This window comes from Rhinatrema bivittatum, chromosome 6 (assembly GCF_901001135.1).
Source record: "Rhinatrema bivittatum chromosome 6, aRhiBiv1.1, whole genome shotgun sequence".
Classification (NCBI taxonomy): Eukaryota; Metazoa; Chordata; class Amphibia; order Gymnophiona; family Rhinatrematidae; genus Rhinatrema; species Rhinatrema bivittatum.
Window position 1 is genome coordinate 114,141,686 of NC_042620.1, and position 13,607 is coordinate 114,155,292.

The 13,607-nt window shown below is 42.0% G+C and overlaps 1 protein-coding gene across 2 annotated transcripts in view; it reads right to left on the reverse strand.

Annotated features, from left to right (window-relative positions):
- Nucleotides 1–13,607, reverse strand: part of LOC115093684 (dynein heavy chain 11, axonemal-like) — a 586,171-nt gene that overhangs the window by 131,472 nt on the left and 441,092 nt on the right. For both annotated transcript variants that reach the window (XM_029605802.1, XM_029605803.1), the window contains 4 exons: nt 5,001–5,174; nt 3,136–3,371; nt 2,774–2,896; nt 1,506–1,710 (listed from right to left, as the gene is read on the reverse strand). In XM_029605802.1, coding sequence (XP_029461662.1) covers nt 1,506–1,710; nt 2,774–2,896; nt 3,136–3,371; nt 5,001–5,174 — 738 coding nt within the window. The remainder of the gene's footprint in view (nt 1–1,505; nt 1,711–2,773; nt 2,897–3,135; nt 3,372–5,000; nt 5,175–13,607) is intronic.

Consider the following 13,607-nt stretch of genomic DNA (forward strand, 5'->3'; position numbering starts at 1 on the left):
GACCAATGGTCCATCAAGCCCAGTATCCTGTTTCCAACAGTGGCCAAGCCAGGTGACAAGTACCTGGCAGGATCCCAAGTGGTAGATAGATTCCAAACTGTTTATCCCAAGAATAAGCAGTGGATTTTTGCAACTCTACCTTAATTGTTAATGGACTTTTCCTCTAGCAAATTGTCCAAACCTTTTTTAAATGCAGCTATACTAACAGCTTTCACCACATCATCTGGTAATAAATTCCAGAGCTTAATTATGTGTTGAGTAAAAAAAAAATTCTCTTATTTTAAATGTATGACCCAGTAACTTCATTGTGTGTCCTCTGGTCTTTGTACTTTTCGAAAGAGTAAACAACTGATTAATTTTTACTTGTTCCATTCATTATTTTATAGACCTCTATCATATCTTCCCTTAGCTATCTCTTCTCCAAGCTGAAGAGTCCTAACCTCGTTAGCTTGTCTTCATAGGGGAAGTGTTCCATCCTCTTTATCACCTTGGTCACCCTTCTCTGTACCTTTTCTAATTCTGCTATATCTTTCTTGAGATATGGTGACCAGAACTGAACACAATAGTCAAGATGAGGTCGCACCATGATGCGATACAGAGGCATTATGATATTCTCTGTTTTTTTCTCCATTCCTTTCCTAATAATCACTAGCATTCTTTTGCTTTCTTGGCTGCTGCTGCACACTGAGCATAAGATTTCAACGTGTTTTCAATGATGACACCTAGATCCTTTTCCTGAGTGGTGACTCCTAATGTGGAACCTTGCATTTTGTAGCTATAATTTCAGTTTCTTTTCCCTCCCCCATCCCCCTGTACCCCGCGATTCAAAGAGCCCGGTGGTATTAGAGAATCCAGGCCTATATGTATAAAAGAACAACCTTAAAAGAAAGAACGCACCGAACAAGTCACTCTTTAAATAAACCTATCCAAGGCTATTCATAGGAACATAGGTACTGATTGATACACAAGGAGATAATGACTGTAATATGAGAAATATTTGAAACGTAAATAAGATTGAGATCCATATTCAAAAGCCATGTAGATGGATAACATAATAGTTATCCGTCTTAACTGCTTACACGGCTATAATTTAGCCCTTATCCAGCTGGATAAGATGGGGGACATTCCTGGGATGGGAAGAAAGCTTTCCTGGGACGAGCAGATTTAGCTGGTTAACCTAACCAAATAACTCTGGTAACATCGTAGTGCTGTCCTAAAGTTAGCCGGGTATATTCAATGGTGCTGCCTTGCCATTGAATATACCCTGCCAGTTAGCCGGATAGGTTAATCTGGCTAATTATCTGAGCTGCTCAGCAGCTGAATATTAACCTCTTAGTACAAACTCAAAATGATTTAGGCTGAATTAGTAATGTACTGTATATAAATACAGTTTCAACCTTTCTATAGAGGAAATAAAGATTCTTTAATGGTAGGACCTACAAGATTTAATAAGAAAGTAGCAATGTAAAGGTTGCCAAACACATAATTGGGATGGTAAACCCTACCTTAAAGTATTCCAAATCTGGTCTTTCCAAGTTGACAACATCTGCTAATAGCTGATCCTCTAAACCATCTCGAGTAACTGTAAAGTTTATTAATGTCGTCTGGGCCTGGATTTCAGGTTTGTAGTGCGGGTTTGCAAGTTTTGTGTGTAGAATCAATCGGAATTTGTGATGAAAATTGCATTCCTTATCTCCTATCCTTATGCAGCTGCAAGAGACAGTATAAACACTATAAGTAGAATAGTCTGTAAGAAAGAAAACCAGAAGAGAGTCCATCAAGCTAGGTTGAGAGAACATTGCCCACATCTCATCTTGGAGTGAGTTTCCTCACTCCGAAGGCTATCAAATCTTCACAAGAGACCACTGTTCTTTTCGTACGTCTCACGTTGAATGTCAAAGTGGCCCCTAACCCCCTACACTAATACCTAACCCTCACCTCGAGTTACTAGGTGGGCCTCCCATAGGTATACAAATACCTATCTAGGGAGATGACATTATGGCTAGTCTTCTCTCTCTCTCTTTCTCTCTCTCTCTCTCAGAGCTTCAAATCTTGGTCTCTTTTCTGTTCATAACCCAACTCTCGTTCATTTTTTCCATCACAAAGGATTATGTTTTTGGGACTGCCCTCATTGCACACCACACGTAATGAAGATAACGAGGTCATAAATAGTAAAAGGAATTTTAGAAAGCCTGAAACAAGCATAGAGAGGATCCTTAATGCAAGGGAAGTTGAAGATATAAATCCAGCAGGATCTTCATTATTGCAGTAGGTAAATAAAAGAGGTAGACAAGATGGACCTTGCTGACATTATCTATCATCATATTCTATGTTTCTGTGTTAAAGAAGACAGAAATGCATGTGTGCAATATCCATCTTTTTTAGTGCATTCAGTAAATATACTGAGATTGATATTCAAAGGCATTTATCCGGATAACTTATGAGTTATCCAGATAAATGCCAACTTTTGAATACAAATACCTATCTAGGGAGAGGACATCATGGCTAGTCTCTCTCTCTCTCTCCCCCCCCCTCCCCCCAGTGATTGAATTCTGGAAATACAACAGGTCTGGCATGTATTGCAAAGTCTGAAAATGTTATCACAATTTGCACTAACTCAGCTTTTCACATAGGTAATTAGCACAAATTGCAATAAACTGTATATTAGCATAAAACACACCCATTTTGCTATCGCATGCGATACTTATCGCATTTTGATGAATCCAGGCCAAAGTTAGCAAAAAAGTGTTATTATAGATGGAAATTGAAGTACCTTCCTTTCTTAAGTGTATGTCTCCCAAGTAATGGGTCAAGTACAGGATCAATGGTTTCTTCCAGGTTTTCTATCAAAACAGGATCTCCAACAACCACTGCTCGCTCTATGATATCAACATACCTACAACAAATTATAAGAGTGATGACCAAAAGTCCTTTTCATTGGTTTAATCTTGCCAAACATATAATTAAAGTTTTTAACATAGGAATTGCTATTCAAGACCCTTATGAGTTTGTCTTCTGCTACATGCAAAATATAAATCAAAATAGCCATCCAAAAATCTACATCTTTTTCAAATAACTTTTATTTCACACTGACCAACTATATATATATATATAGCATAAAGTAATAGCTTATACCCTTTTTGACCCAAATGGATCACTTTCAGATTAGAGCCATATTTGCTTTTTATCCATTTGATTCCCTGGAGCTGGGGATCAATCAGTAGGGGCCAGCGTTCACAGTTTATAAGAATTGTGCCATTTTGTGTAGACATAGTATCACTAGGCAGGCCTTCGTTGTTCCATTCAGCAATTGTTGCATCATCTGTCAACACAGAGATGGGATCGAGATCTTCAGTCATTGGAATGGCCACCTAAAATAGAAAGGGCAACTTCAAATCATTTATTTTTGTTTCACCGTATAGTGCTTAAATAAGCAATATTATCGCTAGACAACAGTTTAATTTAGTTAGTTTATTGATTTGTTACTTGCTATCTACATATACAGGCCAAACCGAGTTCTGACAAAGCAGGAAGCTTAAAGAAACAGAAGGACACTGCTAGCCCCCCCCCCAAAAAAAAATATGAATTATGGAATATTACTACTTCTGACTTACTGTTATAAAATAACAAAAAGTGCCAAATCCCTCCTCAGTTGTTCCAAAATAAGAAGAGAAAAATACAAATTATAAAACTCATAAAATAAATATTATGACACTTAACTGCAATTCCAAAATAGCAATAAACATTTAAGTAATTAAGACTATTAAAAGAAAAAGCATATTCACAATGACACATAAAGTTGTGTGCCCAAATTAAGGGAATGTGCGAATATGTTGGGCTGGCGCGCATCGAGTGGATTTTAGTAGCCACCCAGACACGTGCATACTTGTCTCTGCGCGCACAAATGAAAAGTTTTTTGAAAAGGGAAGGAGCGTGGGCATGGTTTGGGCGGGTTATGGGCCTTCCTGGATTTAAACTTGAAATTAGCATGCAAATACTTACTCACACTGGCATGTGCCGGGGTCCCCTTGCCACGTAACTTTACTTCTGCCATGGATGGCATGTAAGTAATAAAACAAAAAAATCTAGACAGATGAGCGGGGTTTTAAGGGTCGGGTCTAACAGAGGAGAAGGAGGGCTTTTAAACTAGGAGGGGTTTCGAAATCCTATCCCTTAATTGGACAAACTGGGAACAAACTGGGAAAACTACCAATGATGTCTGCGCATGATGCTTTTAAAATCCCCCCCATTTACATGGGAGAAACGGCATTTGCGTGCACAAAGGGGCAGATTTTAAAAGCCCTACGCGTGTAAATCCAGCTGGATTTACACGCGCAGGGGGGTTATGCGCGCCGAGCGTATTTTGCATAGGCCCGGTGATGCGTGCATGTCCCGGGGCTTGAAAAAAGGGGCGGAGTGTGGGCGGTCCGGGGCGGGGGCGTGGCCAGAGGCCTTTCTAGGGCCACTAGGGTGGGGGATTGCGCACTGGCACTCGGCTGGCGTGCGCAACCTACGCCTGTCCGGAGGCAGGCACAACTTCTACAATAAAGGTCGGGGGGGGGGGGTTAGGTAGGGCTGGGGGGGCGGGTTAGGAAGGGGAAGGTGGGGGCGGTGGAAGGGAACAGGGAAAGCCATCGGGGCTCCCCTAGGGTTCAGCGCGCGCAAGGTGCACAAGTGTGCACCCCCTTGCACGCGCCGACCCCAGATTTTATAACATGCGTGCAGCTGCGCGCACATGTTATAAAATAGGACGTAGATTTGTGCGCGCCGGGTTGCGCGCACAAATCTATGCCCGCGCATAGATACTAAAATCTGGCCCAGTGTGTGCATCCACTTAAAATTGCATGCACATGAGCGCGCGGTCAAGCTATTTTATAACATACGTGCACATATGCACGTATGTTATAAAATGGCTGCGTCCCTGGGTGTGGGCTGATGAACGGGTGCACATGTGCGTCCGCATGCTGCACTGAAAGTTACTGTCATAGTGCCATGGGTACCTTTTGACTTTGCAAGTAAGGCAGCCACAGTTTTTCAATCAGTTCATGGCGGTACTTCTTGGAAAATGAGCCAGCGTATGAAATGAAAGCCGCAGCCAGCAGCACATCTCCACAGAGCGTCTCCTCCTGTTCTTGGTACTGTGCTACAGTCTGAGCCCATCTCACGTTTTCTGACTGTAGAAAGAGATAGGAATGAGTAACAGGCACTCTGACCTATACCTTTCAATTTCCTAAGCAAAACTTCACATTAGTGAACAGAAGAAAAGGTTTATTTTATTAGTAAATTATGTTGGCACTGACTGATCCATCTATTCATGAGTAGTACAGATATTTCACATGTGATACATGGCTAATGCATAGCAGAACATTTGGAAAGATGTACACTTAAAATTCATTTGGCATGCTTAAGAATTGCACAGTGAAAAGCTAGCATTTCCCATTCTTTATGGGCAACTACATCAGCTCTAATTAAATAGAAAAAAAAGCACTACTTCGTGTTATGTAACATATAATATGTAAAAGCAATTTGTATTTACTGGGTGGCATAAGAAAAAGGCAGCAATGGGTACCCTCCATTGGGATAAGCTGTGTGTGGATGGGGAACTTTAAAATGAAAATTGAACTGCAATGCTGTATTATGACCATGTAGTTGGACAGATGTATTTCTTCAAGTCTGAATTCATGTTTGATATATTCATGTTTGCTGTACTGCTGTTTTATTCAATAAAAATGTTTTAAAAAAAGAAGAGTATATTGTATAGAAATGTTTACCCATATATCTAGAGTATTATGATGATAATAATAAAAAGAAGAATTGACATGAGCCTCAGTTAGCAAAGCAGAGTCCACTATCACTCACAGATTGTCTAGGTTAACTATGAAAAAAATCTGCATAGAGTTGGCCAGGGGATATTTTGAGATTCCTGTTGCATAACAGTTTGAGCCCAGTTAATATTGCCATTTTCAGCTCACATGCTAATTATTCTTAACTATTGGAATCACCTCCTACCTGAGGTTTATACTGATCTACAGGATATGTACCTGTTCATAAAAAATATTCCAAAATGAGTAATGATCGGACAAAGACTACAGCATCAAAGGAAGGAAAATTTCACAGGAAGGGTCAACCTCTATGAGAAAAATCTGAATCCCCAACAATATTGTCCTGCATCTCCTATGATTTACCCTTGCAAAGAAACTTTACGGTTTCACATACTCCCATTTGCCAACAAAAAAAAAACAAAACCCATCTAATCTCATCCATGCTAAATAAAATATATTCTTGGTTGCTAAAAATGTAAGGAGGCTATAAAGAACAAAACAAGTATCGACATACAGAAAAAGGAAGAATATGGTAGATAAAGATTTTTCTTCAGTGGACTACAATATTTACCACATGAATTTGCAAATATGCTGTTTTAAAATGATCTTCTTTTCTGTGACTCACAAGTAGTTTAAGCCATTCTCTACTTGAAAATGTTGTACTCATTTCTTGCATTTCTATTAATTGGCTTGATCTTAAGAAAAGTAGAAACACTGATAGAACATGACAATAGATAAAGACAATCAGTCATCCAATCTGAAAGTCTAGACTTCCTGCTTAGTTTTGTGGTCCCTTACTTTTCCTGAGACAGCCCCTGTGCTTGTCCCATGCTCTCTTGTAGGGATGTGAATCGTTTTAGGACGATTAAAATTATCGTCCGATAATTTTAATATCGTCTTAAACCGTTATGGAACACAATACAATACAGATTCTAACGATTTATCGTTATAAATCGTTAGAATCGTGAGCCGGCACACTAAAACCCCCTAAAAACCCACCCCCGACCCTTTAAATTAAATCCCCCACCCACCCGAACCCCCCCCCCCAATAACTTAAATAACCTGCGGGTCCAGCGGCGGTCCGGAACGGCAGCGGTCCGGAACAGGCTCCTGCTCCTGAATCTTGTCGTCTTCAGCCGGCGCCATTTTCCAAAATGGCGCCGAAAAATGGCGGCGGCCATAGACGAAAAAGATTGGACGGCAGGAGGTCCTTCCGGACCCCCGCTGGACTTTTGGCAAGTCTCGTGGGGGTCAGGAGGCCCCCCACAAGCTGGCCAAAAGTTCCTGGAGGTCCAGCGGGGGTCAGGGAGCGATTTCCCGCCGCGAATCGTTTTTGTACGGAAAATGGCGCCGGCAGGAGATCGACTGCAGGAGGTCGTTCAGCGAGGGTTCCGGCGCCTCGCTGAACGACCTCCTGCAGTCGATCTCCTGCCGGCGCCATTTTCCGTACGAAAACGATTCGCGGCGGGAAATCGCTCCCTGACCCCCGCTGGACCTCCAGGAACTTTTGGCCAGCTTGTGGGGGGCCTCCTGACCCCCACGAGACTTGCCAAAAGTCCAGCGGGGGTCCGGAAGGACCTCCTGCCGTCCAATCTTTTTCGTCTATGGCCGCCGCCATTTTTCGGCGCCATTTTGGAAAATGGCGCCGGCTGAAGACGACAAGATTCAGGAGCAGGAGCCCGTTCTGGACCGCTGCCGTTCCGGACCGCCGCTGGACCCGCAGGTTATTTAAGTTATTTGGGGGGGGTTCGGGAGGGTGGGGGATTTAATTTAAAGGGTCGGGGGTGGGTTTTAGGGGGTTTTAATGTGCCGGTTTTTCGATTTTTCGATTTTTAACGATTTTTAACGATTTTTCACGATATTTTACCCCCCCAAACGGCAACAATACGATTCCCTCCCCCTCCCAGCCGAAATCGATCGTTAAGACGATCGAGGACACGATTCACATCCCTACTCTCTTGAATTCTGATACTGTTCTTGTCTCCACCGCGTCCTCAGGGAGGCTGTTCCATGTGTCCACTACTCTTCTTTAGGTAATCAACATTTAAATAAGTTTTTCTATCTTTGTTCGCAACAAGATGGCCGAACATTTTGTGCAGCACACACTGCCTCCCTGGTTAACAAATATAAAACCCCCAAAATCTTCTGGGTCCTTGTAATAAAGTGTCTTAATTTTGGTCAGTTAGGTCATGATTTTGGTCTAATACATCACACTATGTACTAAAGTACTGTATGCAAAAATAAAAGTAAGATAAATTGTAGGGACCTCTCACAAGAAAAGAGACTTACGCATTTTCAATCTTATGCATTTGTTTGAAACAAAAGGCAAATGGCAGCCGGACAAACCTTATTGTGCCTGCTGGACTACTTGCTTTGAAACCTTTCCTACATCCCTACAAGATGGACTGCGACTCAATGGATACACGTTGGATTGGTCCCCAAGGGAGGGAGCGGGAGGGGTGGGGCAGGGAGTGGTTAGGGTGTGAATGGGGGCTGAGTGTGGTATGCTTGTAAGGTAGGGTTTTTCGGTGGGATGGGGAGTTGGGGGGGGGGGTGGGGGGGGGCTCGGGTGGAAACCAAAAACCCAAGGATTGATGGTTTAGCGGCTCTGCTGGTTTTGTTCTCAATACAGTTCTTGTTGTTACAGTATTTCTTACTACTGTTTGGTGTTTACTGTTTTCTTACTGTACCGTTTTCCCTGTTGAATAAAAAGTATTTTGAAAAAAAAAAGAAACAAAAGTGTAAAACCTGATGAATAAACCTGTTTTCATTTCATTTCAAACAAACTGAAAAATTAACCAGAAAAACCCAAAAGATTTTGTCAATTTTTCATTTTTTGGGAAATAGTGCACACTATTTGCTAATAGTGCAAACTGTTTGCAAACAGGGTGCACTATTACTGGGTCCTTTTTGCAAATAAGGTGAACTATTTCTTGAAAAAGAAGAAACAAAGAAAAAATTGAAATCCTGAAAACAAAAAAATGAACAAAATATATCCAAAAAATGAAAAAACGAAATGAAGATAAAAAAATTAGTGTGCACATCCCTAATCTTATATAAGGCTTTGTATGAATGACTTCTTGATTTTCTTTGTAAGATTGGTCATAAAATAACCATGCTCTTTTCAAATAACTATTTTTCTCTATTAGGAACAGAAATCTTGTAATTTTTATGAACATTTTAAGCGAAATAATTGTGACATGGTGCCCATTTTTGCTCTTAAAAAGGTAGATCTTCCCTTTACAACAATATCAACAGAGGTTTCAGCTGATCTGAGTGTCCTCACAGTGACAGAGGTCTCACTAGACCTTGCCTTCATGTGATGACAGTGTAGCGTCAGTGTGTTAAGGAAGAATACCATTCTCCACTGGCAGCAGTTCTATGAAGGTATAAAAAAATCCTCTTCACCCACTGGTGCAGAGGGAGAAGCTGGAAGTAAGCAGAAGAATTCCAAGATCTGGAGTCCTGTGTATGAGTTGGAGCTACAACTTCACACAGTGGCATCATTTGGGGTTATCTCCTCACAGAGAGGCTTCAGGAGAGAAGCTGTCTGGGAAATTGCTTAGAGTCAGACGGAGACTCCAGAGAGAGAAAGAGAGAAAGAAGAACCATCACTCTAAAGGTACTGGGAGGGCCCAGGGTGGAAGGTACCTTCCCCATAGAGCTTATCTGTTTGGGGAAGGGTACAAGAAAGTGAAGAGAGAGACTGAATTTGGATTGTTGTTACTTTTTTCAGTGTACTGTCTAGTAGTGTACTATTTTTGGCCTTACCATCAATTTCAGTAATGACTTTTTATTTTGAACAACAGCACCAGTGTGAGGAATGGTTATTTTGAGAGCTTGGAGCTAGTGTACAGAAGATCCCCAAAATGGAAGAAACCCTAAGGGCCTATGAAAGTCTGAACTTTTCCACTCTGTGCGGAAACCCTGGGATGCCATGAGGCCTTGCATGGTCAGTGGCTCTCCCCATGTGCCACCATGCCCAAGAACTGACTGGGACGAGGGCTACATAATAAAAATATATTAAGATGTGTTTTTAAAAAGTTTGAAATAAGAGGAAAAAAATATGTATAAAAATATAGGGCCGGATTTTAATAGCTACGCACGGGCGTAGATTTGTACGGGCAACCCGGTGTGCACAAATCTACACCCGATTTTATAACATGCGCGTGCAGCCGCATGCATAATTATAAAATGTGGGGTCGGCACGTGCAAGGGGGTGCACACTTGTGCACCTTGGGGTAGATTATATAAATTTACGCGCGTGCGAACAAAAGTACGCTGGATTTTATAAGATACGCGCGTAGCCGTGAGTATCTTATAAAATCCGGGGTCGGAGCGCGCAAGGGGGTGCACATTTGTGCAACCTGCGCGCGCCGAGCCCGGCGCGCGCTGCCTGTTCCCTCCAAGGCCGCTCCGAAATCGGAGCGGCCTCGGAGGGAACTTTCCTTCCACCTCCCTTCACCTTCCCCTTCCTTCCCCTACCTAACCCACCCCCCCCCGGCCCTATCTAAACCCCCCCTACCTTTGTTGGCAGATTTACGCCTGCCGAAAGCAGGTGTAAATCTGTGCGCGCCAGCGGGCTGCTGGCGCGCCATCACCCGACCCAGGGGCTGGTCCAGAGGCCTCGACCATGCCCCCGGGCCGGTGCCACGCCCCCGGTCCCACCCCGAACCGCCCCCTGACCCCCTGACACGCCCCCAGATACGCCCCCTCCCGCCCCTTTTACGAAGCCCCGGGACTTACGCGCGTCCCGGGGCTATGCGCACGCCGGCGGCCTATGCAAAATAGGCGCACCGGCCGGATTTACGCGCGCAGGGCTTTTAAAATCCGGCCCCTTGTGCGTGCCGAGCCCTAGGGGAGCCCCGATGGCTTTCCCGTTCCCTCCGAGGCCGCCCCGTTATTTAGCCTCACTTTTACTCTATTAACCTTGACCCTTAAAACCCTGCTGACTTGACTATTTTTTAAAATGTTAATACTTACATACCGTCCAAAACAGAAGTAAAGTTACATGGTAGGGGAACCCTGGCATGTGCTTGTGCACGTAAATACTTATGTGCAAATTTCAAGCTATCTTCCTGGAATGCCCATATCCCACTTATGCTCTGCCAGACCATGCACATGCCCCATCCCTTTTGAACTTTTTGATTTGTGCACTTACTATGAGAGATGCACAAACTCGCATGCTTTTTAAAATACGTGCACCATGCACCGGCCCAAGACGCGTATTTATGGCTTTTAAAATCAACCTATTAATGAATCTGGACCTTAGGCCTCCTCGGTGAGAAATCTGAGGCTTTCTTCGTTTACAGAAATATTGCTAGGATCACTCTGAACTCTTGGCCCATTGAGCTCTAATATTCTCTCATTTGCTCTGGTACCTGGAAAACTTAACTTGCACCAATCAGTATGGTTTTGAAAATGAAATGACAATAAAACAAAGACAGGATGGTCTGAGATTGCTGCCACTATTAACCAAAATGTGTCCAACGACATTTCATCAAACTTACTTTCAAAGTTCACTTTATTCTTAAGGCCTGATTCACTAAACAATTTTTTCCGCATAGACATAGAATAGGAGAGATGATTTAGTAAATCATGCCTTTGGTCGTAATCTTACCATTTCAGAAAGAGAATTTTCACACATAAAGGTGAATTTTAAAAGCCCGGCGTTTGCATTAATCGGTGGATGCATGAATAAGTCGGGCTTGCGCGCGCTGATCAAATGTTGCGGCGAGCACAATCTAAAAAATTTCCAAAAAGTGCGAGACGTGGGCATGGTCTGGGCAGGGCGTTGGTGTTTTTTGGGCCTGGGCAAGAGATGCGTGCGTAAGTACTTATGCGCCCTGACGCATAACTTTACTTCTGCTATGGGTGACGTGTAAGTCATAAAAGGATCAAGCCATTCCTGAGGGGTTTAAAGGGTCTGGGGTAACTGGGGAGGGGCGCGTAGGATATCAAACCAGGGGGGGTTGGAGGACCTAGCTGTTAACTGCGTGAACTGGTGGACGATTTGATAAACTGGGAATGGCATGGGCATGCGCCCCTTTTAAAATCCCCAACTTAAGCGGTAGAAGCGGGATTTACACGTCCACTTCAAATCTGGCACACGTACACGCGGCCAGGTTAATTTGTAACACGCATGCATATTCGCATGCAAGTTATAAAATTGCTGTGCCCTTGGGCGAGGGCCAACGCACGTGCAAAAATGTGCACCAGCGCACTGGTTTGAAGTTACTGTCCCAAGATTTTTTGAGAATTCCATGACACAACAGCAGGGAAACACTGCTTTAAATTACAGCCAGCAGTTATTCACAGGGTTTATTTTAAAGACACACAGTCGACCCTTCCAGGCCCATTCTGCAGGTGGCATCTGAAATTCAGAATCCAATTTTGTGTTTTTATTTTAAATAAAATTGGCACACCAACCCTTCACTACTATCAGCGTACATGCCAGAAGCAAGCTTAAAAAATGTTTTGGTCATGTTTTTGCATGCTTTGTTGTGCTGTTGTGTGTTGTGTTGTGTTAAGACACACACATATGTGTGTATATACACTTTGGAGTAATTTTCAAAAGGATTTACATGTGTAAAAACAGCATATTTTGCTGCAGTTTTCAAAAGCCATTCACATGCATAAAACACAGTTTTAAGCGTGGAAATCCTTTTGAAAATTACCCCCTCTATATATATCCACAGCTTCTTTTTTCCATATTTATTTATTAAATAAAATAGTATGACTCAAAGCTGGTACTGTAACACATTAATATCTTCTTTTTATTGCTTTTACTGATGAACATTTGTTAATTTGAGCCACTATATATATTCTCCTTAACACAAGAGGGTTCTGATTTTTCTTTCACATTATTTTTACTTAATTCCTTTTTTTATATTTTATTTTCTGTTTTTTTCATTAGCAGATAGATACTGTCCCTCAGTCATTTTCTTCAGCACACTCATGTACATCCATTTTCGTGTGCATAAATTAAAGACAGATGTAATTGAAACTTCAATTCTCTATTTATCCAGACAAAGAGAAAACCATGAGCCCTACATAAAGGGCCTAATATTAAAAAAATCATATTATAGCATAGCCATTCTGTATTTCTTGCATATGCAAACCGATCACAATGGTATAAAATAATTAAGCTGGGCATCTGGGGAGGTTGACAGTGTCCCTTTATGCTCTTACAGCAATAAATATTTTACCAGCCAGATGAATCAGTTTAATTACCAGTGGATTATTCCCTTTACTCTCCTTCTCAGATTTGGTTACCAGAAACTGGTTAAAAATGAATCACACCTACAATGGCACTGAACCATGAAGAGAAATTCTCTGAATGAATGTTAACATGAAAAATATTTGAATAAAAAATACAAAGCATTGACAATAGATGAATGGTAAGTAAAAAATCTGTCACAGAGCTTGGGTTCCCTTGAGCCAACAGGATCAACAGAACAATATGGATTACCGCTAATAATCTATGGATTCGCCATTATGTATCCTCTGTTTCATGTAATGCCACTGTACAGCTCAGGGAGATAATTAGAGAATTATCATATTACTTAAGTACCACAAATTGTATTATGTTCTATGGGAAACCAGCCCGGAGCAACATCATTAGCATATTTTTCCATTGTTATTAATACAGTATTTTTAGTTCAATAAAGGAAGTTTCTTATCAATATGGACAATTTAATATTTTTTCTCTTTTAATGTTATCCGGTAAGTTAGTCACAGGCCAATCTTACAGTTAATATAGATCACAGTTTTGAAAAATGTAAG